Source organism: Phacochoerus africanus, chromosome 9 (assembly GCF_016906955.1).
Source record: "Phacochoerus africanus isolate WHEZ1 chromosome 9, ROS_Pafr_v1, whole genome shotgun sequence".
Classification (NCBI taxonomy): Eukaryota; Metazoa; Chordata; class Mammalia; order Artiodactyla; family Suidae; genus Phacochoerus; species Phacochoerus africanus.
In genome coordinates, this window is record NC_062552.1 from 30,368,427 (window position 1) to 30,396,300 (window position 27,874).

A 27,874-nucleotide genomic window follows, 5' to 3' on the forward strand; every position below is an offset into this window, starting at 1 on the left:
AGTTCCTGTAAGTGCTTGGAGATTTGAGTGTTGTTTATTTAATGCGGTCTTACTCTTGCTGTCATCAGTTTCCATGACATCTTAATCTCTGCCTTGCATGGTAAAAGGAAAGAATCATTCATTTTCTAACTCTTCTCTTTTGAAGCCATTCTTCTGCTATAGTAGGTATCTTGCTTTGTAAATACAGTGTTGTGAAATAGTCTTAAGAATCACTGGAAAGGTGACCTTGGAGTGTTGGGGGGAGGGGGGTTGTCTGATTTGCAGAGACACCCGTGAGATTTAGTTGAGTAACACTGGCCCAGATGTTTTAGTGAGGTTATTCTGGCATCTTCTTCAACTATAACCAAAGTTGGTTCAAATTCGGCCTGTGCTTAAACTTTTAGAACTTGGCAGTGTGTGTTCACGATATGCAGCACAGTATCCAGTGTTCAAAAAGTTATCTGTATATACCATTCCCTTCCTTCTTGGAATATTCCCCACACTAGGGGTTGCATTTTGAGGGTAGGTAAGAATGCTGGTCCCTCGGGTGCTGGCCCTCTCTGAGAAGGTCTGTATGCTGTAAACATCATAGCATGGGGTCTGAACCTCTCTTCCACGTCCGTACACTAATCCCGCCGACGGCAGGGAGCATGGTTTGTCTCCTAGGCGCGTGCCCCGTTTCCTCACCCTCATGGCGTCCTCGGTCGTGTCCTCACTAACCTCTTGACAGGCACAGTATGAAGTTTTCGATTCACAGATGCATGTTGTTTCCAAAGCTTTGATCACATCCTGTGCTGTTGACTAGATCACTGACATAGATCACTTGTGCATTCGAGCTGCCTAACATTCACAGCCTTGCCACGCCTCGGTAAGTAGAGGACTTCATGTTGAAGTGTATTCTTTATTCACAAAGGCACCCGGAGTTTCGTAGCTCTGGTCGCCCTCGTGTCCCCCCACTGAGAGCGTCCTGCTTCCTTTTCAGCTGGATAAAGTGATTGCGGGCACCGTTGACCGGAGCACGGGAGAGGTCCTGTCCATCTTCCAGGCGGTCCTGAGAGGCCTCGTTGATTACGACACCGGGATCCGACTGCTCGAGACCCAGCTGCTGATTTCCGGCCTCATCTCCCCAGCGTTAAGAAAATGCTTTGACCTCAAAGATGCCCAGAGCCACGGCCTTATTGATGAGCAAGTTCTGAGCCACCTCCAAGAACTCAACGAGGCGAAGGCAGTGATGTCCGCCGTATCGCCCGCCACTGTTCCCGTGCTGGACGCCCTGGCCAAAGGGGTGATCTCAGAACCCACGGCCATCAGGGTCCTTGAGATCCTGCTTTCCACGGGCTCTCTGGTTATTCCGGCCACAGGAGAGCAGCTGACCCTGCAGAAGGCCTTCCAGCAGCACTGGATTTCCTCCGCGTTGTTTTCTAAAATCCTGGAAAGGCAAAATACGTGTAAAGATCTGATTGACCCCTCCACCTCCGAGAAGGTGTCTTTACTGGATCTCCTGCAGAGAAGTGTTTTGCAGGAAAACACTGGGGTGCGGCTTCTCCCTGTGAGGCCTCAAGAAGGAGGCAGGATAACGTTGAAAGGTGGGAGAAGCATAAGCATTTTGAGGGCCGCCCACGAAGGTCTGGTAGACCGTGAAACCATGTTCCGCTTGTTGGGCGCACAGCTGCTCTCTGGGGGGCTGATCGATGCCACGTCCGGCCGGAGGCTGACCGTGGAGGAAGCCGTGGCAGAGGGGGTGATGGACAGGGACACTGCCAACAGCATCCTCACCTACCAGGTCGAAACAGGCGGAATCATCCACTCCAACCCCGCCAGGCGCTTGACTGTGGACGAGGCGGTCCAGTGTGATTTAATCACCTCGAGCAGCGCCCTTCTGGTGCTTGAGGCCCAGCGAGGCTACGTGGGCCTCATCTGGCCTCACTCGGGGGAAATATTCCCCACCTCTTCTTCTCTGCAGCAGGAGCTGATTACGAATGAATTGGCCTGCAAGATCCTGAACGGCAGACAGAAAATAGCCGCTCTCTATATGCCAGAAACTTCCCAAGTCGTTGGGCTGGAGCTTGCCACACAGCTAGGGATTATAGATAATAACACGGCATCGATTTTGAAAAATATAGTACTGCCCGATAAAATGCCCGATTTGGGAGATCTAGAAGCCTGTAAAAATGCCAGGAGGTGGCTCTCTTTTTGTAAATTCCAACCATCGACCGCCCATGATTACCGGCCGGCAGAGGATGTTTTTGATGAAGAAGAGCCGGTGGCGACGCAGAGCTCAGAGCAAACTAAGAAATTATTCCTGTCTTACTTGATGATAAATAGCTATATGGATGCGAACACAGGGCAGAGGCTTTTGCTGTATGATGGAGCCTTGGGCGAGGCTGTTGAAATGCTCCACGAAGGCTGCGGTGCGGAATTGAGGGAGGACACGCCCGGAAAAGAAGGTCTGGGTGTCTTAGGACTCCCTGGTGTGTTTCCCAGTCACACTTCCAGTACAGAAACAGGTGAAAGTACAGCTTCCCCAAGTAGTTTGGACACACGTCATGGCAGAGAACCAAAGCATAAGGAAGTCCCTGAGAACAGGAAACAGGCCATTGATGAAATGTGTCAGGACATGGGAACTGACATTCCCAGGAGTGAGTTTCGCCCATCAGGGAACCCGGCAGGTAGACTAGCAGCTGGCCCTCAAGTGAGTTCATCCAGCGTGTGTCTTCCTGGCTCCCCAGAGCGTTTAACACAGCCTGGCCTTGCTGAGGTCCTCAGGCAGGAGTCCGCCAACAGACTTGAAAACGGCAAACACCAGAGGCAGATTGAGACAAAGGATCGTGCAGATGAGTGTCGTCCTTCTGTAAACCTTCGAAACCTTGCAAGCGGTTTGATACCAGATCCTCTTGTGAAATTGAAAACTGGTAGAATCTGTGACATGAATGAAGCGGAGTGTGGAGATGGTGTAAGCCGTCGTTCAGCTCTCTTTGACTATTCCCCCAGGCTCAGTGCCTTGTTAAGTCACGATAAGCTGAGGACCCATCCAGGAGGCCGTGAGCACGTCCACCCTGCAGAGAGCAATGGACACCCTCGCGAGGCCTCCGCCTTGCCAGTCAGTGACCAAACCATGCCGCTGGGTCAAAGAATGGGGGCAGGATTTCAAGACCAGTTTCTGGGCATTGCCGCTATTAACATCAGTTTACAGGGAGAACACGCTGCACAAAAATCTTCCCATGTTGGTTGCGATCGTCCTCAGATGCAGAATCAAGATCGTAAGGATAGTTCAGACACTTGTGGTGGAGACGAAGAGATGCTTGCTTCTGCTTGGCAGAAACCCGAAGACAAGCCTTGTGCGTCCCCGAGGGAAGGGCGTGCCTGTGCCTCGTCCCCGAGGGGGACCAGTGCTCAAGCGCCCCCGGCTGATGCTCATTCCCCAGTGTTTGAAGACCCTGCTGGCGCTGGGGCTGGAGACTATGAGACGTCACTCCTGGACCATCGGCAGAGTGACACCGAGACGGACACTGAGAGCAGCGAGGACTTTTATGACACGCCCTTGTCTGAAGACGACGACCACGACTCCCTGCTCCTGCAGGGGGACGACCGTGATTGTCTGCAGCCTGAGGACTGTGACTCGCTGCCAGAGGAAGAAGACAGGGCTGCTCCCCTGTCTTTCTATGATGTTTCTAAGGAGGGGGCACCAGCTGATGGCTTCAATGTTGGGGGAGAAGCTGAGTCTCTGCAGGGCTTTCTAGTTGGTTCCGAGACCCCTGAACTCAGTTCAGGTGGGGGACTCCACTTCAGTGCACTTGGCTCCTATGAGGGGGGTGGACCGTGGAAGGAAACTGCATGGGAAATGGACGGCCCAGATCACCTTGACAGTGATGAGTCTGACTCGATGAGCGACGGCGACCTTGAAGGAGAAGAAGAGGGCTTCAGGACTGCGTTAGAACCTGACGACACTGGCTCTTGGGGAGGGAGAGAGGGAGAGCGTGCCGCTGGACGAGAACTGAAACCTGAGGCTGGTCGCTTAGATCCTGCGCAAAATGGGGACAGTTGTGGGGACTCTGTGTGTGACAGTGGTGGTGACGATGACGATGGTGACGCTGAAGAAGAAGGAGCAGGGAGCGAGGGTGGAAAGCCCATGACCCAGGGTGAGGCTGAGGATGCGGGTGTCGGGGCGGGTGTTGCTGCGGTGCACGAGGCAGAGAGCCATCGCGAGACTCAGGAGAGCAATAAGATGATCCTCCCGGATAAAAAGCACAGTCCTAGTCCTTCAGAAAAACAGCAAGATGTACATGTTTTACGGCTCGAATCAAGTAGTGAAAGTAGCTTAGTCGCTGAAAGAAACAACCTTCCAGAACCTACAACGGAGTGTGTTCAGAACAGCAAAGGACATGTGTTGCAGCACGAGATGGCCCTTAAGGACGTCTTGCAGCCTGTCGTGAAAGGCACTGAGTCAGGAAACACTCTTGGCCCTGTCCCTGTTTCACCTAATCCTGTTGTCAGTTCGGCTTCTGAACTTGAGTACGAGCTCAAGAACATGGGTGGTGAGTTGATTCAAGGGCCAGGATCTGCTGACTCGGTGGAAGGCGGACATCCGTATTGCGAGAACGTGACACTTCAAGCCGACTCCTCTTCTGAGAAAGAGGAGCCTGATGCAGTAGGAACATCCGGCAGGGAATGCCAGTCGTCAGCCCCAGTCTCTGCGGCGGACCAAGGGGATCGAGGAAGGCGAGGAGAGCAGGTTGAAGAGAGAGCTGTCGGAGGCAGGGTGCCGCCGGAAGGTGGGACGTCAGGGCGTCATGCGTGCGCGGATGAAGGGGAGGTGCCTACAGAAGGCCCTGCAGAGGGTGACGCGTGCCGCCAGCTTTTGCCCAGTGAAAGAACAAGGGAGCACCTGGGGTTAGCTAATAGTCAGCTTCCCGTCCCACACATCGCCGTCAGTGAGCACCCTCAGGAAGGAAGCCTTCACAGAGCAGCTGTGACTCTGACAGAGGAAGCCCGGAGTCCACCAGCCGTGGTTAGTGAGAGTCCCGTTCAGTTTGAGGACCTCGAAGAAATATTTGACTCACCAGTTTGCCAAGTGATGGGTGGGGACGCGACTTCGGGGCTGACTTTGTCTGAAGGGAACACAAGGACACAGAGAGAGCCAGTCACCCCTGGACCTGAAAGAGAGCCCCCTCTGTTGACTCATTTGAAACCTTGTGCCCCGAATGTAAAAGCCAAAGATGTGCTGAAACTGAATGGCGATGCCCCCAGCTCTGTTCTCCCAGCCTCCCTCCCCAGGAAAGAGCACCTGCAGTCAGGAGTTGAGAATGCAGAGGACGAGGCCAGGCTTGCTCTGGAGGAATCACCACTCATGGAGGGAGCCCAGCGGGATGACATTCCTGCTAAAGAAAGCGACTCAGAAGGAGGAACAGAGGGTCCTGAGTTCACACTGGAAAATGGTGAAACTCCTCCAGCCTCACCTCTTAGACGTGTGGGAGGCCTTGGGAAACATACCGATTCTGTGCGGTCAGAACTCTGTGCAGATGGCATCAGAAGTGACAGCTCTAGTGGCCCTTTAAGCCCTGACTGCTCGTCCTTGGAAATTAACCACAAGGAAGACATCCTTAAGCAGCCACCACAAAAAGCACAAGCCTCCTTTCCAGGACTCCGGGAAAAGGAAGTTCAGGTTCCTGGGGTGTCGCAGGTCTGTGCTGAGGATGTGAAGGATGCCTTAAAAGGGAGATTAGAAGAATGTCACAGGAGCCCTCAAGAGGCTGAGGAACCATCCACCTGCGCAGATGCTAAAATCTCGATTCAAAACCTAATTAAGAGGGTCAGTGCATCACTGTTGGTACCTGAAGCATCTGGTGGGCACAGCGACTCTGAAACTGGTGACCATCCTGGCGCTTCCCCATTGATTAACTCACCAGAGCTGCAGGCAGAGGACAGAGCTGATCCGTTCTGTATTGCAAACCTCAAGTCTGAGCTTCCCCCCCCCACACTCAGGCAAAATCAGCCTAGCCAGAAAATCACAGGAGCCTTGGAACTGATGAAAGAGTTAACTCGGATGGGGTGTGAGCTAGAGAAAGGAGGTGTTACATCCGAAGGACTTCCTGGGCAGCTCGGAAGTATTTTCTCCAAGCTGTTTGCTGATGGATATTCAGAGAAAGTTGAACAGGGTGGAAACTTGGGTCCGGAATCATCTACAGCTTCTGAGCAGGTGGACGAGCAGCCCCATGTTCCTGACGATCTGAAAAGCAAGGAGGGAAACCATTGTTCTCTTCATGTACAAACTGCAAACGACAGTGGACCAGAAAACTCTCCCACCTCTGCATCAGCATCTCCAAGAGACGGGAGGCTGGAAGAGCTTTTCACCAAATCCCCGAACCATTTGGAATGTATTTCATGGTCCAAAGACATGGCTTCTGGAGACAGCAGGATGGAACAAGTAAGTTGACTTTACATTTTATAAGGAAGCAGCTGCATGGAACATTCGGGAATAATCCCCTACCTTCTCTTTGCTTAAAAAAATCTGTGTAAAGCCTGTTGAATCACAGTGTCCACATTTGTGTTTAGTTCTCCAATGAGATGCAGCAGTGTTTACAGCACAGATCAAAAATGTGTGAGTATTTGGCTTTGCTTCAAGATATGAAGCCCCCCTTGGACAACTGGGAGTCTCCAGAGAACAACCTAGAAGCTCTGAAGAACCAGCTTAAACAGTTGGAGGTAAGAACTGTCCGCTGCCAGTTATGGAGCGTGGTCGACGGACCTTAATTTGGAAAATTAATCAGCCCTTCTAAACTTTGAGTAGGAGTCCCATTTGTGTTGCTCGCTAAATGGATCTGGGGTATGCTTTTTTTTTTTTTTTTTTTTCCTTGCAGATGTTTGAATTGGGATTGGCTCCAATCGCTGTGATTCTAAGAAAGGACATGGAGCTGGCAGAAGAATTTGTGAAGTCTCTGCCGGCTGACTTCCCCAGGGGACCTCTTGAGGACCTGCACCTAAGCCTCCAGAGTCTGCGGTCAGCCTTCTCATCCCTCAGCACTGCATCTTCAGAAAGAATGACCTACATCACGTGGGCCATCAACTCTGAGACGGTAGGTACCAGACCATCGGATACCTGGTTATAATGCAAGTCTGGAAGAAAAGTGATGATCTGAGATTTTAGTCCTAAGATAAATTATTTCATTCTCAAACTGTTAAGCCCTTAAAACAGGATCATTATTTGCAGGAGTTTGAAATTCGGGGGCAGACGAGGTAAATGTGTGGTTTTATTTTCTAGTCTAAACTGGCAGTTTCCCATGAAGAATTCCTGCACAGACTTCAGTCGTTCTCTTGTTGGGTCTCAGAGAAGAGCAGGTCTGTGAAGGGTATGGAGGCCGTGAAGGTTCAAGATACTGAACATGTCAGGCAAAGCTTGGAGTTCCTCAAGGCAAGTGTCAGGATGCATAAGACAAAGTACATCCAGCAACCTGGGCAGTCAGTAGAACATGTGTTTAGACAAAATAGGACTTTGCTAAAGCTATGGAGGATCATTTCCTTTCTCTCTCAGCTGACGCTGCTGTAAGATAACCACAGTCTCATAGATGTCGTTCTGAAGCTACTCCAGAAGCCTTTTTGCAGCTCTTAACTACTGCGTGTCGAGACGTGTATTTGTGCATTTATTTATATATCAGTCACATAAAGACAGTAATGCTTTTATGGCCACGCACATGGCATATGGAAATTCCCAGGTCAGGGATTGAATCTGAGCTGCAGCTGTGGCAACACCAGATCTTTAACCCACTGTGCCCGGCCAGGGATTGAACCTGTACCTCTGCAGTGACCTGAGCCGCTGCAGTCAGATTCTTAACCCACTGCACCATGACAGGGACTCCAAGACAATCACATAGATGCAGCATAGTATTTGTCAATTTTTGTAATACCTTCCCCCATCAAGTTCCTAATTTGAACAGCCTGCCTTGTGAATAGCAGTCAGCTATACATCTGGCCTTGCGAGTCAGAAAAGTGAAATTCTGGCCCATTGGATTTATGTTTTCAATTCCCCGTAGTCTCATGTATGTGCTGCCACAGTTACATGGATTTTGTAAATACTAGCAAACAATATTTTAATGTTGATGTTCCCCTTCAATGTGCTAAATGTATACAAGTTAGATCTTTTTCTTTTTCTTTTTTTTTTTTTGTCTTTTTGCCGTTTTCTTGGGCTGCTCTCACGGCATATGGAGGTTCCCAGGCTAGGGGTTGAATCGGAGCTGTAGCTGCCGCCAGAGCCACAGCAACGCGGGATCTGAGCCGCGTCTGCAACCTACACCACAGCTCATGGCAACACCGGATCCTTAACCCACTGAGCAAGGCCAGGGATCGAACCCACAACCTCATGGTTCCTAGTTGGATTCGTTAACCACTGCGCCACAATGGGAACTCCTACAAGTTAGATCTTTACCTTTTGTCAGAGTTATGTTTTATGTGTTAAGTAACTCTGCCAGACGAGGTTAAAATATTCTGAGGGACTATTTCTATATAATATTAGTTATTATATATAGTATGGAAATAATTTTATCACTACCATTCATTACTAATGAATAGATTGACTAAATGATTTTGGAAAAAATGTCATTAAAAGCTTGAGTCACAGTTCCCATTGTAGTGCAGTGGAAATGAATCCAACTAGGAACCATGAAGTTGTAGGTTCGACCCCTGACCTCACTCAGTAGGTTAAGGATCTGGCATTGCTGTGAGCTGTGGTGTAGATCTCAGACATGGCTCAGATCCTGTGTGGCTGTGGCTGTGGTGCAGGCCAGCAGCTATAGCTCTCATTCAACCCCTAGCCTGGGAACCTCCATATGCTGCAGGTATGGCCCTAAAAAGACAAAAGACAAAAAAAAAAAAAAAAGCTTGAGTCCCTTGGGGGTTCCTGCCATGGAGCAGCAGGTGAAAGATTAGGCATTGTCTCTACAGTGGCTCTGGTCACTGCTGAGGCATAGGTTCGATCTCCAGCTGAGTGCAGTGGGTTAAAGGATCTGGCGTTGCTGTAGCTGCGGCTTAGATTCAGTTCCTGGCTGGGGAACTTCCATATGCTGCAGGTGCAGCCAAAAAAAAAAGAAAAAGAAAAATCCTTGAGTCCCTGATAAAAGAGCATGTTTTATGATAAATATTATTGTTAATATAAACTTTTCACTGATGTTTAATTCCCTGTTGGTAACTTGTACTATTTTGTCTGCAGAATGTGTTAAAAGACCTTGGACACACCAAAACGCAGCTGGAGGCCACCGCCTTTGACGTGCAGTTCTTCATTTCTGAACATGCACAAGATCTGTCCCCCACCCAGAGCCGGCAGCTGCTGAACCTCCTAAACACAACTCAGAAGGGTATCCTTGACGCCCAGGGGTCCGTGACTGCCCAGGTGGAGCGTTTAGAAGCGCAGTTACAGCTCGAACAAGAGCTTGATCATCAGAAGGTCTGCCTGTCTTTGCGGGCTGGGAATTCTCCGTCTTTAGTTCTTCAGGGTGAAGCCTGTAATGTAGATGCCAGGGGTTGTGGAGGGGAAGAGTTAGGAAAATTTTTCTAGCATGGCAGTCAAAGGACAGCATATAAAGTCAAAAATCCTTCAATATATGAAAGTGTTACTGGAGTTCTCTGGTGGCCTAGTGGTTAGGAATCCCGTGTTGTCACTGTTGTGGTGCAGGTTCAATCCCTGGCCCTGGAACTTCCACGTGACACAGGTGTAGCTGGGAAAAAAAGTATTGCTTTCCATAATAATGCTATAATTAATTGATTTTAATTTTCACAACTCCCTGAAACCACTGTTTTCAGAGGAGAGTTTTAATTTTTTTTTTCTAGGCGTGGGAAATACAGATGCCCTGAGAAATTTCCAGGGATAAATGGATGAGGGTGTGGAGAGCCGAGGTTAAGGATTTCTCTTTCCGCTGGGCGGTGGGCTGGCACAGTGGAGGGCTGGGCTCTGGTGTCAGGCTGCTCCAGTTTACACCCCTTCAGCACCACTCCCTTGCTGTCCATTACGGAACCAGTTTTCTTTTGGGAAACTGGCAAGAGCAGCAGTGCTTACCTGGTGGTGTCGTGGGCATTGATGAAAGAAAGACGTTAAAACTCTCGGGATGTTGGCCAGCAGGTGTCAGGCTTCTCGTCTAGATCTATGGCTATAGAATAAATAACCCGTGTGTGTACAATAGGAAAATGAAGATGCAAGTAGGTACTGAGTTAATCTCTGAGGAAGGTGTAATGGATCTTATTAGAGCAGCGCAGTGAACAGCAGGGGTGAGCAGAGGCGGGATGGAAGGGGCCTCAGTGATTAAAGAGGGACACCGCCCGCGGCGCTCCTTCTGCCACTTCCGGGAGCACGCGCATGGTCTCCAGCATGATAACCGGTCTACACGCGACGGGTATGTTAACAGACACATCTAACTTCTGTTTTGCTATCCTTTTGCAGAATTAACTGTGTGTGTCGCAGGTGTCAAGAGCTTGAGAAAACGGGATGTTTCCTCCTGTGGGTCAGAAGTGCCACCTCTTTCCCATGTGCATGGCCAGTATTCTCTTGACATTGTCACCCCGACGTGATCTCCTTCTTCATACCGGAGATGCGCTCTCACTTTCCGTGTCACTCGCCAGCGTGCACCCCACTGCTATCATGTTTACAGCATACTCGGGGAAGCCTGTTAGGGACACTTGCCAGTGTCTTGTAGGACAGGGTTGTCAGGCAGCGAGTTTGGGACCGCACTCACCCCACTTTGGTTTTGCTCCCCTTCAGGTGGTGGCAGAGCGCCAGCAGGAGTACAGAGAGAAGCTCCAGGGCATCTGCGACCTCCTCACCCAAACCGAGAACCGCCTGATCGGTCACCAGGAAGCCTTCGTGATTGGAGATGGCACGGCCGACTTGAAGAAGTACCAGTCCAGGCAGGAGGTAGAGCACGCTTTGCATCAGGGGTTGGCGGGTCGCGTGACATTGGGATCGATTACAGGGCTTTGGAAAGCTCTTGGGTCCTGGTGAAAGTACCTGTGTGTTGAGTTAGTTAGTTAGTTAGAATCTGGACTCTTCTGAGGCCCACCCACGCCCTGGCAGATCAGGAGATAGGGCTGTGAGTTTGGGTTCCTTCTCTTTCCTAGTTTCTTCCTATTCCTTCCATCCTTCTCTGAAATGTGCTCCTTTTGATCGAAGGAACAAACCATAACAACAGAGGAAGAAATCTTTATTTTGGTGTCAGGAAACCCATAATCAGGTGGCTCCTGGTTCTGGTCCCAGACTCTGTACATTGTCAGCCTTTCTTTTTCTTGTCTTTTCTTTTTTTTCCCCCCCAATTTTTATATTTTTTGAAGTAACGTTTATTTACAGTGTTGTGTCAATTTCTACTGTACAGCAGAGTGAACCCGTCATACATACATATTTACAACCCATTCTTATTATCAGCTTTCCAGCTTCCTCTCTCTGAGCCCTGCTGTCTTCGTTTCTCATACTTTGACTCTTGTGTTATTGTCAGTGATGTAAATATTATGTTAAGTGACCAGTGGTTACTCTCACATAGTAGTGGCTCAATAAAGTGTATCTCTCGCTCTTTTTTTATGAAGTTACATTTTATTTTATTTTATTTTGTTTTATATTTCTTTTTTGGGCCACACCCTTGGCATATGGAAGTTCCCAGGTCAAATCAGAGCTACAGCCGCCAGCCTACTCTGCAGCCACAGCAACACCAGATCCGAGCCACATTTGCAACCTACACCACAGCTCATGGCAGTGCCAGATCCTTAACCCACTGAACCAGGCCAGGGATCGAACCCCCCTCCTCATGAATACTAGTTGGATTCGTTTCAGCTGAGCCATGACGGAAACTCCAGGGTATCTCTCTCTTTTTTTTTTAATTAATTTATTGATTTATTTTTATTTTTATTTATTTATTTATTTTTATTTATTTATTTTTTTGTCTTTTGTCTTTTTTGTTATTGTTGTTGTTGTTGCTATTTCTTGGGCCGCTCCCGCGGCATATGGAGGTTCCCAGGCTAGGGGTTGAATTGGAGCTGGAGCCACCGGCCTACGCCAGAGCCACAGCAACGCGGGATCCGAGCCGCGTCTGCAACCTACACCACAGCTCACGGCAACACCAGATCGTTAACCCACTGAGCAAGGGCAGGGACCGAACCCTCCACCTCATGGTTCCTAGTTGGATTCGTTAACTACTGCGCCACAACGGGAACTCCCTGATTTATTTTTATTAAAGTATAGTTGACTTAAAATGTTCAGTTAGTTTCAGGTATACAACACAGTGGTTGAACATTTTTATGGATTATGCTCCATTTAAAGTTATTGTACAGTATTGGCCATATTCCCTGGGCAGTACTATGTATTCTTATATCTCATTGATCTTATACATAGTGTTCATGGATTGAAAGAATCAATATTCTTAAAATGTCTGTACTACCCAAAGCAGTCGACAGGGTCAATGCGATCCCTATTAAGATACCTGTGACATTTTTCACAAAACTGGAACAGATAATTCTAAAATTTATGTGGAAACTTAAAAGACTGAATAGCCAAAGCAATCTTGAGAAAGAACAAAGCCAGAGTTATCAAGTTTCTGGATTTCAAACTGTCTGCCCATACTGTAGTAATCAAAACAGCATGGTACTGGCGCAGAAACAGAGTAGAGAATGGAACAGAGTGGGACAGAATAGAGACCAGAAATAAACCCACCCACCTATGGTCAGTTAATCTATGACTAAGGAGACAAAAATGGGGAAAAGAGAGTCTCGTCACTCAGTGGTGCTGAGAAAGTTGGACAATATCGCTTTCAGTTCAGGTACTTCCCCCCAAAATGTGGGGAAGTTTGGAATAAAAGTATGGAGAGAAAAAATATGAAGACCCAAATGTAGTACAACATAGAGAATGAAAGTGTGAAGGATGAAAAGAAGAGGAAAAATTTCCTAGAGAAAGCCAGACAGAGGAAAGCTGTAACTGTTGAGGAAAAGTCTTACTCTTGAGCTTCCTAGCAGCCAGGGCAAAGAGGCAGACATGGGTATTACAGAGATGGTGCATTTAGAAGAAATCGTCTTTGTATAGAAATAGTGATTGGAACAACCTAACTCATAACTTCGAGAACTATTTGTTTTCATCCAGAGCAGTAGATACATGTTAAAAGTAAATGTTCAGAAACAGAACAGATACTATTACCATGTACTTAAAAGCTTTTATAAAGGTACTCATATAATTTGTGTGCAAGTTTGTATATTTACTAAATATTTCACTATTTTCAATGTTTTACAAACCACATTGATGTGTTAAACACGAAACCTCTTACCTTCCTTTAATGCTCTTTGAGGTTTCAAACTATGTTACATATTGTAGTTGAAATAAACCCCACTCAAATTAACATAGTATTGAGTGTGCTTTTTCAACCTATATGTGCCAGATTCTCCTCTGCCCACCCCCTCGTTTAGAATTATAACCCTGGAGGAATTAAATAGATAGTAATTTCCGAATATATGTATTTTTTCTTTTGTGTTATAAGGAATTACAGAAAGATATGCAAGGAAGTGCCCAGGCTTTGGCAGAAATAGTGAAAAACACAGAGAATTTCTTGAAAGAGTGTGGCGAAAAGCTGTCCCAAGAAGATAAGGCTCTGATTGAACAGAAACTTAATGAAGCGAAGATAAAGTGTGAGCAGCTCAATTTAAAGGCAGAACAATCGAGAAAAGAGCTGGATAAAGTTGTGACGACAGCAATCAAGGAAGAAACAGAAAAGGTCCTTATTGAGATACGTGGTACCCTTTGCCCTTGGCTTTGTTCAGAATGGTGACCGTAATGGCACTTTGGTATTTTAAGTGGTATCAGGTGGTCTTAAGTCATGATTCTCACCAGAAGCTAGAATTCTGTGTTTTCATGTATGAAATGACCAAATACTGCAGACTTTGAAGAGTTGGCTTTTTTGAACTTAAGAAGTTTTTTTAATTGAGATATAGTTCATGTACAACATTATATAAATTTCAGGTGTGCAGCCTAGTGATTCACAACTTTAAAGGTTATATTCCATTTATAGTTATTGTTAAATACTGGCTGTCTTCCCTGGACTATGCAATATATCCTTGTAGCTTATTTTATGCTTAATAGTTTTTACACTTTGTTGAATTTTTTAAAAAAAATTTTAAATGCTGTTTTGAGACTTCCTATTTGGGAAATGTGTGAGGTCTCATCATTTATAATTAAAATTTTGCAATGTATTTTTAAGAACAATGAAAACTTCGAAGTAACGACCTGTTGTAAGGCTTCATTTCAGTGTGTTCAGTTTCCCCATGTGGGTCTGGTTTCAGTTTCCCTGCTGAAATTTTAAGTGATCTACATATTTGCTTTTGGAATGTCTTCAAACAAATGGCTCAGTCCACACTCATGAATACCTGTTGTGGACCTTTCTGCCCAGGTTGCAGCCGTGAAGCAGCTGGAAGAGAGCAAAACCAAAATAGAAAACCTTCTGGACTGGTTGTCAAATGTTGACAGAGACTCAGGAAGGGCAGAGATGGAACAGAAACAGGTCATTGAGCAAAACGGGACTCATTTTCAAGAGGATGATGGCAAGTCAGTGATGGGAGAAGAGGATGAGGTTAATGGGAACCTGTTGGATACGGATGTTGATGGGCAGGTTAGGGCCCCGGAGGAGAATCTGAACCAGCAGTACCAGAGGATGAAGGTACGTTGTTTTAAACACACCGTCTTGTTAAATTCATTCTTTGGGTCTGTCAAGATGAGATGAACTTAGCACATGAGTTATCTCTTCCAACCTCAGGGGCCCTTGAGCGTAAAGTCCTTTTTCTTTTCTTTTCTTTTCTTTTTTTTTTTTTTTTTTTTGCCTATTTCTGGGCTGCTTCCTGCAGCACATGGAGGTTCCCAGGCTAGGGGTCTAATCCGAGCTGTAGACACTGGCCTACACCACAGCCATAGCAACGTGGGATCCAAGCCGCGTCTGCAACCTACACCACAGCTCACGGTCACGCCAGATCCTTAACCCACTGAGCAAGGCCAGGGATCGAACCCACAACCTCATGGTTCCTAGTCGGATTCGTTAACCACTGAGCCATGGCAGGAACTCCCCATAAAGTCCTTTTTCTAGGCTCGTCATTATGTCAGTGTAAGTTAGGTGTGAATCCTAAGCAAGTCAGAGACAACGGGAAACAGATGAGATGTGGCGTTCTTCTCCATGAAGCAGAGAGGTAAGGAATTAACAGAGAAGCAGTAACAGCCAGCGTTTGTAGAGCAGCGCAGGTGGGGCAGGCACTCTTCAAGCTCATTAGGTGCCCCCGCTGCTCTGTAAGATGAGAATATGATCATTCTGATGATGGTGAGAGTATCAGGTATAATCTTCTTCTCATCTTACAGATGAGGAAACTGTAACTTAGGGAAGTAAGGTACCTTGCTGAGGTTACACACCTAGTAAGGGGTGGAGTTGGGGATTCAAAGTAGGCCATGAGCTCAGTCTGGCTGCTCAACTCCAGTCCGTGTTTGTAGACTGGCTTGCTGTGCCCTCCTGAGTTCATGTACCTTCTGTCTGGGCCTTAGCTCATGGGGACAGTGAAGGCTCTTGTTGAGAAGAGGGACATGGAGGAAATTAAAGCTGATGCTAATGTACCTGCTGGAGCCAAGGGAACATTTGAAAATATTTTCATTTTTACTTTTGGCTGCACCCAGAGCATGCAGAAGTTCCCCGGCCAGGGATCAAAGCAGCACTACAGCAGTGACAACACCAAATCCTTAACCACTAGGCCACCAGGGAGCTCCTAAAAAGCCGTTTTGGAAGTCACACAGTGAATCGTTTTACTTCCGTGCTGGGCTTTTGTGGGCAGATGTCTAGGCTTTAGGGACCTTTGCAGTTTTGTCATCTGCCTCTGATTTTTTGTCTTTGGAGTGTTTGAAATAGAATTCTTTTTGTGAAGCTCTTATTATAGGAAGTTTAACGTGAACCAGGTGGGAGAGGGGGGATATTCATTATAGCACATTTCAAGGGGCTATTCCAGAATCTTACTGTAGTTGTCTCTAAAAAATGACAAATCCAATGAATTCTTAAAGGAACCTTATGAATCCATTGCAAAGGCATCAGGAAAGATTAGTGACTTGACCAAGGAGAAATCCCAGGGTAGATTCAGAAATACGGGTGCCTCACAGGAAACCCTTGATTTTGTTTTTTAAAGTATTTTTTTGGCCACACCCACGGAATGCTAAAGTTCCCAGGCCAGGAATCGAACCCATACCACAGCAGTGACAACACCGGATCCATAACTTCTGGGCCACCAGGGAACCCTTGTCTTTAGCCACAGCATGCCATTTGCCTTCTGACCTTTTCACTATCAAGAATTTGGGACTCTGAAAGTGTGTCAGCCCCTCCTGTGCTCCTGGCAGCATGGGGAGGCAGCCTGGAGGCACGGGAGCCCTCAGGGTTCTGGGCCAAGCTCTTTGCTTGCGCTCTATGTCCGGGGCCAAGTGCTTGTGTGCGGTTATCTGGGTACGTCCCAGAGAAGATAGGGAGCCTTCCAATCAGTCCCCTGTGCCCTCGGGAAGTTCCCTGGTCAGAGGGAAGGGCTGGGCTCCCAGATCGGGTGTGTGGGAATCAGCTATTGGGCCTGCGGGTCCTTGGTGGGCAGCCCCGAAGCCTCGTGACCCGGGCTCTGCTCTCCCGCAGGCCCAGCACGAGGAGCTGGCGGCCCAGCACCAGGCTGTCCTCCTGGCCACCCAGGCAACCCAGGCCTTGCTGGACAAGCAGGGCCACCACCTGTCCCCGGAGGAGCGGGAGAAGCTGCAGCGGAAGACCAAGGAGCTGCAGGCGCATTACCAGACGGCCCTGGCCGAGTCGGAGAGGAGGGTGCGCCTGACCCGCTCCCTGCGGGAGGAGCTGGAGAAGTTCGAGGCCGACTGCGGCGAGTTTGAGCTCTGGCTGCAGCAGTCGGAGCAAGAGCTCGTGAACCTGGAGGCCGGGGCCGACGACCTCGCGGGCCTGAGGGCCAAACTCAAGAGGCAAAGGAGCTTCTCGGAAGACGTCATCTCGCACAAAGGGGACCTGAGATACATCACCATCTCGGGGAGCAGGGTGCTGGAAGCGGCCAAGTCTTGCAGCCGGAGAGAGGGCGGCGGCCGGGCTGAGCCCGTGGACACCTCTGCCACCCACAGGGAGGTGCAGGCCCGGCTGGATCGTGCCACCGACCGCTTCCGGTCCCTCTACACAAAGGTAATTCCACTCTTGACTTTCCGAGGGACCATGAATCTGTGCCTGTACTTCCCACTCTGTCCTCTTAACTTTGCCTACATCCCCTGTGGAAGTTCCCAGGCCAGGGATAGAACCCATGCCACACCTACGACCAAGCCAGATCCTTAACCTGGTGCAGCACCAGGGAACTCCCTGTAATCTTAACTTTTGTTTTGAAAGTGGAAGCAAGAAATCTAAAAACCGAAGCAGGGACAATGAGGTATTTTCATCTTGCTTTGCTTGGTCTTATTCATCTGCTTTGCTGCTACAAAGTGGGTCTAGAGATGAGGAACATAAATTTATTTATTTAGTTCATTCAGAGTGATTTCCAGACAGCTTCGTCAAACTCTCTAAGACCCAATTAAAAAACATGTATTGGAGTATAGTTGACTTACAATGTTGTGTTAGTTTCAGGTATACAGCAAAAGTCAATCAGTTATCTCTATACATATATCCATTCTTTTTCCCCATATAGGTTATTGCACAACATCGAGTAGATTTCCCTGTGCTGTACAGCAGGTCCTTGTTAGTTATCTGTTTTGTATAAAGTAGTGTGTACATGTTAATACCATCCTCCTATTTTATCCCTCCCCTCGCTATTTCCCCTTTGGTAACCATAAATTTGGTTTTGAAATCTGAGTTTGTTCCTGTGCTTTTGTAGCTTTTTTTTTTTTTTTTTGGTTTTTTAGGGCTGCACCTGTGGCATATGGAAGTTCCCAGGCTAGAGGTTGAATCAGAGCTGCAGCTACCGGCCTGCACCACAGCCACAGCAATGCCAGTTCCAGCTGAGTCTGCAGTCCACACCACAGCTCATGGCAATGCCGGATCCTTAACCCACTGAGCAAGGTCAGGGATTGAACCCGAATCCTCATAGAGACATCAGGTCCTTAACACGCTGAGCCACAACGGGAACTCCTTCACTTCCTCTGGTCCAGATTGTCTGCCCTCCTTGTGTTCATCCGCCTTGGGCAGCACATAGAAATGATTTATAAAGTACCTGAAAGCCCTTCCATCCAGGGCACGTGCACACCTGGTGTGTGAACTCCGAGGGGACGATTGACACTTAACCCTTCACTGCAGTTCACACTCGGCCCCTGTACTTGTGTTTTGAATTGGCGTAAACCTAGACCATCTCTGCCTTTGGTGGTGCCTCTGACCCGTTGGGGGATGCCTCTCCCTGTAAAGGAGACCCTCTCTGCCTTGTGCTTCTCCTGGACTCTGGTTGGAGTCTGGTGTTTGGAGGTTGCAGGATTATATGGAAAAGTACTGGGTTTTAATCCCCACACTCCTCCCTTCTGCTTTTTAGTGCAACGTTCTGGGGAATAACCTCAAAGATCTGGTGGATAAATACCAGCACTATGAGGATGCTTCGTGCGGCCTCCTTTCTGGGCTCCAGGCCTACGAGGCCTCAGCCAGCAGACACCTCTCCGAGCCCATTGCCGTGGACCCTGAAAACCTGCAGAGGCAGCTGGAAGAGACCAAGGTGAGAGGAAGAGAGAGACTCACCCCCAGGAGGCCCGCTGAAACCCCCACGGGAAGGGAGCGAGGGAGCCCACCGTGTCTGTCTCCATCTGGGGGCAGTACCACCCCCTTCTCCCCCATCCCTTGGGTTTCTCTTTCTTTATTTTTTTCTTTTAGGGCGGCACCCAAGGCATCTGGAGGTTCCCAGGCCAAAGGTCAAATCGAAGCTACAACTGCTGACCTACACCACAGCCATAGCAGCACCGGATCCTTAACCCACTGGGCGAGGCCAGGGATCAGACCCGCATCCTCATGGGTACTTGTTGGGTTCTTAACCTGCTGAGCCACAACGGGAACTCCTGGTTTCTTTCTGGTGAGAGTGTTTCTTCACCTTGGTTGGTGCAGCTGGTTTGACGTCACCGTGACTTCGTCACCCGCCCCTCCTCCGCAGACAAGGCCCAGGCCAGTCTGGGCCACTGAGGATCCTGATAGTTATTTGTTCATTGTCTTCTCCTCCTTTAGCACCAAGTGCCGGAGGGCAGGTGTTTGGTCTGTTTAGTCCCCTGCTGTGACCCCAGTCCGTGGAACCGTCCCCGGGCCCTGTGGGTTCTCAGTGAACGTTTGTATGGACAGGGGGACAGAGGGGGTGTCACGCTCCCTGTGATTCCTGTTGACTCGCCCCTGATTCACAGAGGTTTGTGTCTCGGTTATTCCCCAGCTCCCTGCTTGGAGAGGCCGCCTGCCCTTTTGAAAAGCAGGCTTGGTGTGGGAATTGTGTCTCAGCCACACCCATGGTGGCACAGTGTCCAGCCCATTGCTTGCATTTCAAGCCTATGTTAAAATCCTGATGTAAAGGGAGAGAATTTTTGAAATACTTTATCCTGCTTCCATATGACCAGTAAGTCTGAGCTGGAAAGTACCATTTCTCAAATCTGTTCTGTGCTTTTGGCAGGTGGGTAGCAACAGATTGTGGTGCCCAGGGCAGAGGGTAAACACTGCATTACCAGTGCAACCACTGCCTTTCAGAATGTGGTTGCATGTGGCAGGTACAGAGTCAGAAATCACCGCTGTGCTGTTAACAGGGGAAGCGGGTACCCTTCTGACTTCACTTAATGTTAGGTTTTGCCTGAGGCTGGTGCCTTGCAGCTGGAAGGAAGCTAAGTATTGGTGGGGGTGAAACGTGGCAGGTTAAGGCCAGGCAGAGAGAAGGGGGTAAGCGCAGGCTAAGGGGAGGGAGGAGGGCCTGGTGTGGCCGGGGGAGGGCGCTGTCATTCTGGCTGCAGTTTCCCCAGCCCTGCTCCAGGCACCAGGGGGATGTCCTGGGCCAGGTCAGCCTCCCAGGGGTTGTCTCCTCCCTTCAGGATGCATTTCTAGTCCTGGGCACTTTTCTCACAAGCCCAAGAACAGATGTGTGCTAATTAAGATTTTAGTCCCCACTAGATGCCTTGTCCAAGGACAGTGTGTGTTAGAAGAGATGTCGTTACGTTAAAGCCATTATTTTATTTGTTTCTTTCTGCTTTTCAGGGTCACACCTTCAACATATGAAAGTTCCCAGGCTAGGGGTCAAATCAGAGCTGCAGCTGCCAGCCTACACCACAGCCACAGCAACACAGGAACCAAGCCGAGTCTGTAACCTATACCTCAGCTCACAGGTAACCCACTGAGTGAGGCCACAATTGAACCCACATCCTCACAGGCTCTATATCAGGTTCTTAACTCACTGAGCCGCAATGTGAACTCCCAAGGCCATTATTTTAATAGGAAATTGAAGGAGCTTAAACTATTAAGATTGCTTATATTACACTGAATTAGGAAGTTACGTATTTTCAGCATAGGAAAGCATATAAAACAGAAATAGCATGTTAGATCTGTATTAGAAAACGGATTACATCCTGTGTAAAAGGAATTTAAAGAACATCAAAATGAGGAGTTCCTGCTGTGGCGCAGTGGGCTAAAGGATGCAGCATTGCCGCAGCTGCAATGTAGGTCACAGCTGCAGCTTGGATTCAGTCCCTGGCCTGGGAACTTCCATATGCTGAGGGTGTGACCTTAAAAAAAAAAGTAAAGAAAAAACAAAACACTGAAATGAATACTATAGCTTTATAATGAGATCGAAGCACAGATTAATTATAAAATCAGAAGACCTCCTTGTGCCACGGAAGAGGGCTTCTCTCGTCCTAAGGCACCCAGAGAAATAGAAAATCGAGCAGCATCTCAAAGGAGAATGCATCTCAGTTAAGCCACAGCATAATTTTAGAAATTGAACGTGTGATTAAAGTTGTTCTGGCACCTGGGCGTGTTTCCCTCACAGACGATCTCAGCAGGTAGCAGGGATACAGTTTCTTGAGGATTGATTAGTCACCATGGCTTTCATTTAATTAACCACATCTTACAGTCATTTTTCTTGTAACAGTAGTATAAACACCTAAGATTGCCTCAAAACCATCTTTTCTCCATTTGCCATACTGTACACACACACACACACACACACACACACACACACAGAGTTATAATACTTGCAGTCTCTTGTATGATAAATGTGATTTGGGACACTCCTTTGGTCCATTTGAACTCTTTTTGGCCAGTAACACATGGTTATTAATTTTGTTACTGAAATAGCTGTGTCTGTATTGTCCGCCGTCTGGGCTATCTTCAAAATCTGCTTCCAGGGAAACCAGTGGACAAAACAATATTTTAACTCCATCTGAGGCCCAGAAAGGCAGGATCCCAGGACCGGCTGGAGGCCTGGGTTTGGAGCCGGGCACAGGGCCAGGTCACGGTGACAGCACGGACCCTCCATGCTCGCTTTGATCTCAGCCAGGGGTGATGTGTGTCAAGAAACTTTTATGAGCTGGACGCGCGCCCACAGCTTCATGAATTTCAGCCTTTTCTGGTCCAGGCCGGAGACCAAGGTCATAATTGTCAGCATTCCCTGTCACAGATGTTCCTTTCATGTCTCAGTTTCATTGAAATTCGTTAAAAATAATAGATGGCGCCCATTTGAATACTTTAATAGGCGGTTTTGTTCCAAATGGTATTGTAAGGCACTGCTCGAGCTAAATCGAAACCTGGTTACGTATTAGGCACTAAAAATTATTGACTCACTTGAACATAATTACGAAGAGGAGAGGCATCGATGTTTTGAAGACGTGAGGAAGAGACGCTCTCTAAGTCTTAGATGGGGTCACCGCTGGTACTGAATGTTTTTAATCAAACCATGATCACTTTTACATAAATATATTCATCTGGAGACAGTTTTGGGCCAGGCCCATTGTTAGATTTTGTAAAGACACAAAGAGGTCAGGACCCCACGTCTGCCCTTGGGAAACTTGCGTTCTGAAAAATTTTTTTTAGGAGGTGCCTTTAATTTCATTTCCTGATAACTGTGTGATGTGAATAAGTTGTCTGTGTGGCTTAGGTAAATACAATTACAGGTTAAAGAAAAAGTTACAGGTAAAAATTAGAGGTCACGTTCCTATTATGAGGAATTTCTTACCCTTACTGTAACTAAACCTGAGGGAGAATGTCCCAAACCAGTGACTCTGATGCAGATTCTTTGGCCTCTTGGAAAAGCTCTAGGAGCTGGGATTCAGATCATAGATCCCATGCTGGTCATGGTTTTTTGGGCCTTTGGACAAATTTGCAGCTGCCTGTATCTATCATCGTAGAGTCTTGGGTATGAGAATTCAGTGAGAAGATGTTTGCCATTGGCTTTAGGCATTTTTGTTGCTGTTGGTATTGTTTAAGGCTGAAATAGAGGGGGACCTTTAAAAATCTTACACCTCATATCTTTACCTAGTTACTTAATTACTCACTTACTTCTGCCAGAAATTTGTATCAAGGCCTGGTGTGCACAGCCCTCGGCCAGGCAGTGATAGCAGAAGCCCTGAATGGTATCAATTCCTTGTTCTCAAGGAGGTTCCAGTTTGAGAAAAGAGACACATCAGGGCAGTGTTCTTCTTCAGAGGCCGTCTGTGGGGTCTTCTGGGGGCTGAACTTCCAACTAGGGGTGAGGAGAGTCAGGGAGGGCTTCCCAGCTGAATGTTAAAAGTGAGAGCCAAGCTCAGGGTTACCCTGCCAAGGTCGGTGTGTGCAGACACAATGGCCTTGGGTCTGCCTTGAGCAAGTTGCTAAGGGAGCACTGAGTCATGGGATATTTCTGGAATAAGATGGGGGAGGAAGAGGAGGTTGAAGAGAATTAAAGGATAGATGTCATTGGACCGTTGGCAGCAGGCTCCAGCATCCCCTTTATCACAAAGCAGTAGGAAGCTATGAAGGATTTTAAAGAGGGGAGTGTGGTGTGTGTCTTCCATAAAACACGGCAGGCGGCCATATCGGGAGAGACTGGAGGCAGGGCACATGGTTAGGATGTGTTTGCCAGTTAACCAGAGATACCCTGCAGTGATTCAGAGACACAGGGCAAAAGCCCAATTTAAAGTGTTTAGCAGGTGAATTTTTTGGCTTGCTGGTTGGTTTGCATGTGGACAAGAGGGGAGAGGCTCAGCTATTACCTGGGAGATGGTGCAGCCCTAGGAGGACGAACAGGTGCACAGAAGAGCAGGCTGAGCTCAAGTCACACATGGACAGACAGATGTGCAGAAGAGGATGCTGAGCTCTGGTCACACATGGACAGACAGATGTGCAGAAGAGGATGCTGAGCTCAGGTCACACATGGATGGGCAGGTGTGCAGAAGAGGATGCTGGGCTCAGGTCACATACGGAGGGACAGGTGCTCAGAAGAGGATTCTAGGCTCAGGTTCTCACACGGAGGGACGGGTACACAGAAGAGGAAGCTGGGCTCAGGTCACACATGGAAACATTCAGGAAGCGACTGGAAACCAGGGCCCATGCTGGAGCTGAGTCCATCCACCATGGACATGTGGGAATTTGAACCTGAAGTCGAGCATGAGGCTAGAGGTGATGCATCTCCAGTGAAATGACAGCCAAGCTCTGCCCAGTGCTGGGCAGCCTGCATGGACTGAGGTGTTGGCGATGCACGGCCAGACTCCAGAGGATGGCTTCCTGGTTCCCTTATCCTTTCTGAAACAGCTGCCTCTGCTACCCTTTCCCCTTTCTCTCTCCCTTTAAGCTCTGGGGACAGACTCACCCATTTCCATCTCCCTGACCACATTTGTCCTGTCTCTTCTGCTTTCCTCGTCACTTACACGTAATTGCCCCCATGGTTCTGTGTGGCCTCCACCCCGGCACCTCTGTCCCTCCTCTGCCGTCTCCTCCTGGACCTTGACCGTGGTGCTTTCTGTCCCTTGCAGCCTACACTCTGAGCTGCCTCCACTTCCAGCTTTGCTGTTCTTTCAGCAAATGGGAAACATGAGGGTTCTTCCTGAAAGCACTTTGAAGTTACAAATTCCCAACAGACTCTCCTCTGCCCCTAAACTGCCCCACTTCTGTTTAACGAGTACCATTCATTTCCCAGGCCCCACACTTCGAGTCCTCCTGCTATCTTATCTCCTTTTGCCCTTTGTGGCTGCCAGCTCAGGCTGAGATGCCACAGTAAACAGGGGTAAACAGTCCAGCAACTGAAATGAAACATGCACTAAGCGGAATCAGTAGCAGAATAACTGAGGCAAAAGAATGGATCAGTGAGCCGGAAGACAGAATGGTGGAGATCACTGCCTCCAAACAGAATCAAGGAAAATGAATGAAAAGAAATGAGGACAGTCTCAGCGACCTCTGGGACAACATTAAACACACCAACATTCACATCATAGGGGTGCCAGAAGGAGGGGAGAGAGAAGAGGGGCCTGAGAAAACAGCGCTACTGCGGGAAAGGAAACATTCAAGTCCAGGAAGCACAGAGAGTCCCGTATGGGATAAATCCAAGGAGGAGCATGCCGAGCCGCATACTAATCCGGCCGTGGTGCCCAGTACATCGTTCTGTGATGATGGAAGGGCCCACAGTCTGCTCTGACCAACATGGGACCACTGGTCACTCCTGGCTGCTTAGCACTGGACACGTGGCTGCTGCAGGGGAGGAGCTGAGTGTTTGGTTTTGACCTTATTTCGTATAAATTTGCAAGCTCGTGTAGTTGGTGGCAACCCCGTTGAACAGCACAGTTTTAGATGATCAGCCACCAAGCCCTCTGGACTCTTCTCAACCCTGTAACCATTCTCCTTTCCCAGCTCAGCAGGCCGTTCACACTTTGCTGCTGCTGACATTGCCCCGAACAGGTTTCTCTGCTTCCTTTTTTTCCCTGTTCAATGTCCCCCGCGCAGCGTTACCATTGAGCCTTCCCATAAGACAGCCGTGAGCAGCTCCCCACTGGCAGGAGAAAACGTCCACCCCTAACCTGACGCTGAGGCCTTTGCACTCCTGTGACTCTTCCTTACTCACCACACACACCGGCCCCAATGTTTGGTCCATGTCTGTGTTCCTTCTGTTTGTTCTTTCTCCCCTCCTCTTCTACAGCCCAAGTCCAGCTTCCCCAGGGCCACCCCTCGGAGGCAGCCCCATCTCCCGCCTCTAGTTACCCCCCCCCCCCGCCCCCCGAAGCTTTTCTTCTCATCTTTGGCACTTACAACTTCCTGCCTTAGACAAGAAGATCCCTATGGGAAAGCTTTGTGTCTGCTTGATTTTTGTATTCTCACAAAACGTAGCAAGATTTTTTTTGCATTGATTAGCTGTTGAGTAACTTTTGTTGTATCAATGGAAATAAGTGTGACTCAGCATCGACTCATGATGTTTGCATTCCTGGTTTTCACTTTCCTGTTTTCTGGGGGTAGCGAGGTTTCGTGCAGAGCCTAGAAGTGGGATTGAGGGGGACTCAGGCTAACGGTAGAGGTTGCAGGACCAGGAATGAGGCCAGTTACCATGAACACATGCTGAGGGGCTGTTCCAGGACTGAAATGAATGATCCTGACCCGCTGACGGTCTTGCTCATGTCACTTTCTAACTGGCCTTGTTCTAAGAATTCTGGAGTGAGTTTCTACTGACGACGTGGTCTTCCGTCCGGTCTGACTTGATCTTACTTGGGTCCATATTGGAAGTCTGTAATCGAGTCCTGCCGAGTGTAATTGAGGTGTTCGCTTCCCCAGGTTCTGCAAGGACAGATATCAAGTCAGCAGGTTGCTGTGGAGAAACTGAAGAAGACGGCCGAAGTGCTTCTGGACGCCAGGGGGTCTTTGCTTCCAGCCAAGAATGACATTCAGAAAACACTGGGTAAGTGCCCATTTCCTTGGCTTCCGGCCTCACAGGGACTTTGTAAATGAAGTTCTCATAATAGATATGGAGGCACCTCTCACTCTGCTCTGTGTCACTGAAGAAGGCACCGCCCCTCAGCAGGTATATTCGGGTCTTGGGAGCAGGGGCTGGCCTGGGTGGTTCAAAAAGAGTATGCCTTAAAGTTTTTAATTATTTTATTATTTCTAATGTATGTATAATATCAATATGTAAATATAGTTATAATATAAATGTAAATACAGAATGTAGTGTATAAAATAATGATTTCATGGTTATAAAAATTTTACATTTTTTATTTAGAAAATATAGCAAAAAAAATCCCTTTCTTTGTGTGACAGTCACAGAAAGTGGGACCTCACAAGCTTCTGCTGGTTGGTGGGATTGGGCTGAGTTAGACCAGAGCAGACCCTTGGCGGGATCTGTCTGCCAGAGGCGGGAGCATGGGCTTGAGAGGTGGGGGTTCCACTCTTCTTGGCTTTGTCTTCTAGGGTCTCTTCTCAGCCTCCCACATTCTTTGGTGACAGTCGAAACTGTCCAGTCACAGCGATGCTTTTGTCTCCCATGGGATGGGAGGTTTCTTGGGAGAAGAGCTGTTGTGTATGACCTTTGTATCTCCTCACAGTCTTGATTGATTGATTGATTTTTAATTTTATGGCCACACCCACAGCATGTGGAAGTTCCCAGGCAAGGGACTGAATCTGAGCTGCAGTGGTGACCTACGCTGCAGCCCAGCAACACCAGATCCTTTAACCCATTACACTGGGCCAGGGATGGAACTCAAGCCACTGCAGGGATTCCTAACCCACCGCACCATGGCGGGAACTCCTCACAGTATTGAAACTGAATGCCCAGTGGATTATCCATTAATGTGGCTGTTGTGCTTTTTGTTTCGACTTTGCTGCTTTTTTCTACATGTAATGTGGGGTTTGAGGTTATTAAATACTTCTCTGGGTGAAATGAAAACCTCAATAGAGCATATGGTTAACATACGTTTCAAGCCAAAAGAGCTTGCCTTAAAGTCTGAGTGGAAATTTTAGACAAGATGTAGTTGTGGCCGAGTGGTTAAGACAATGGACTAGAAGTTTTAGACAAAAGGATGAAACTGCCCTTCCAAAACCACTCCGTAGAAGAGAAATCTTTTTTTCATTCTTACATTTAGAATCTTTAGATCATGTGCCCGTGAAGTTATTTTCAGCAAGTGTATATAGATACTCAGAGGTACACTCTGCTTATAAATCCCATACACATATTACTGTCTTATGTGCATTATAAGACAGAAAATATAAAATGTTAAAATAAAGGATGAAAATATGAACAGCGATTTCCTGTCGTGGCTCAGCAGGCTTAAGGACCCGACCACCTGATGGTTGTCTCTGAGAGGATGTGAGTTCCATCCCTGACCTCCCCCACTTTGGGGTGAAGGGCCCGGTGTTGTAGGCCAGCAGCTGCAGCTTCCATTCAAACTCTAGCCCAGGAACTTCCATATGCCACATTTCCGGGCATAAAAAGAAAAAAAAAGATAGGAATGGAAGTTCTAAGATTTTGTTCCTGTGTCCTGTTTCACTGTCCTGTCCTCACATATTGGCAACCATTGTTGTAAAGACTTGAGCACAGGGCCCTGGAGAGAAAAAAGACTATATTATTTGTAATTCTCTTATTTGAATTTGAAGAGTCATTTTGACATTTTCCCCCATTTGACCCTTTGACTTTTATTTGCTTAAAATCCATGGTACGTTATTTTAAGACCAAAACTTCTCTCAGTTATAGTTTCCTAGGAACAGGTGAAAGTATATTTAAGATACAGAAGTCTCTCTAAGATCTATTGGACTCCGAAGAAAACCAGCCAGTTAAAAAAAAAATCACATTCTTGGAGGCCCCTGGTGGCTCAGCAGGTTGAGGATCTGGCGTTGGCATTGCCGTGGCTTGGGTCACCACAATGGTGTGGGTTCGATTCCTGGCCCAGGAACTTCCACATGCCACAGGTGCAGGCAAAGATAAATGTTTAGCTTTTTATTTTCCACTGGGATCT

At 47.9% G+C, this 27,874-nt stretch overlaps 1 protein-coding gene across 17 annotated transcripts in view; it reads left to right on the plus strand.

Annotated features, from left to right (window-relative positions):
* Nucleotides 1-27,874, plus strand: part of DST (dystonin) — a 496,303-nt gene that overhangs the window by 347,405 nt on the left and 121,024 nt on the right. For 9 of the 17 annotated variants that reach the window (XM_047794747.1, XM_047794750.1, XM_047794749.1 and 6 more), the window contains 11 exons: nucleotides 962-6,403; nucleotides 6,532-6,681; nucleotides 6,837-7,052; nucleotides 7,238-7,387; nucleotides 9,179-9,412; nucleotides 10,721-10,873; nucleotides 13,470-13,703; nucleotides 14,376-14,642; nucleotides 16,626-17,168; nucleotides 18,493-18,669; nucleotides 25,701-25,824. In XM_047794747.1, the coding sequence (XP_047650703.1) occupies nucleotides 962-6,403; nucleotides 6,532-6,681; nucleotides 6,837-7,052; nucleotides 7,238-7,387; nucleotides 9,179-9,412; nucleotides 10,721-10,873; nucleotides 13,470-13,703; nucleotides 14,376-14,642; nucleotides 16,626-17,168; nucleotides 18,493-18,669; nucleotides 25,701-25,824 (7,690 nt within the window). The remainder of the gene's footprint in view (nucleotides 1-961; nucleotides 6,404-6,531; nucleotides 6,682-6,836; nucleotides 7,053-7,237; nucleotides 7,388-9,178; nucleotides 9,413-10,720; nucleotides 10,874-13,469; nucleotides 13,704-14,375; nucleotides 14,643-16,625; nucleotides 17,169-18,492; nucleotides 18,670-25,700; nucleotides 25,825-27,874) is intronic. The other 8 variants (XM_047794756.1, XM_047794759.1, XM_047794758.1 and 5 more) reach the window with 1 other exon arrangement.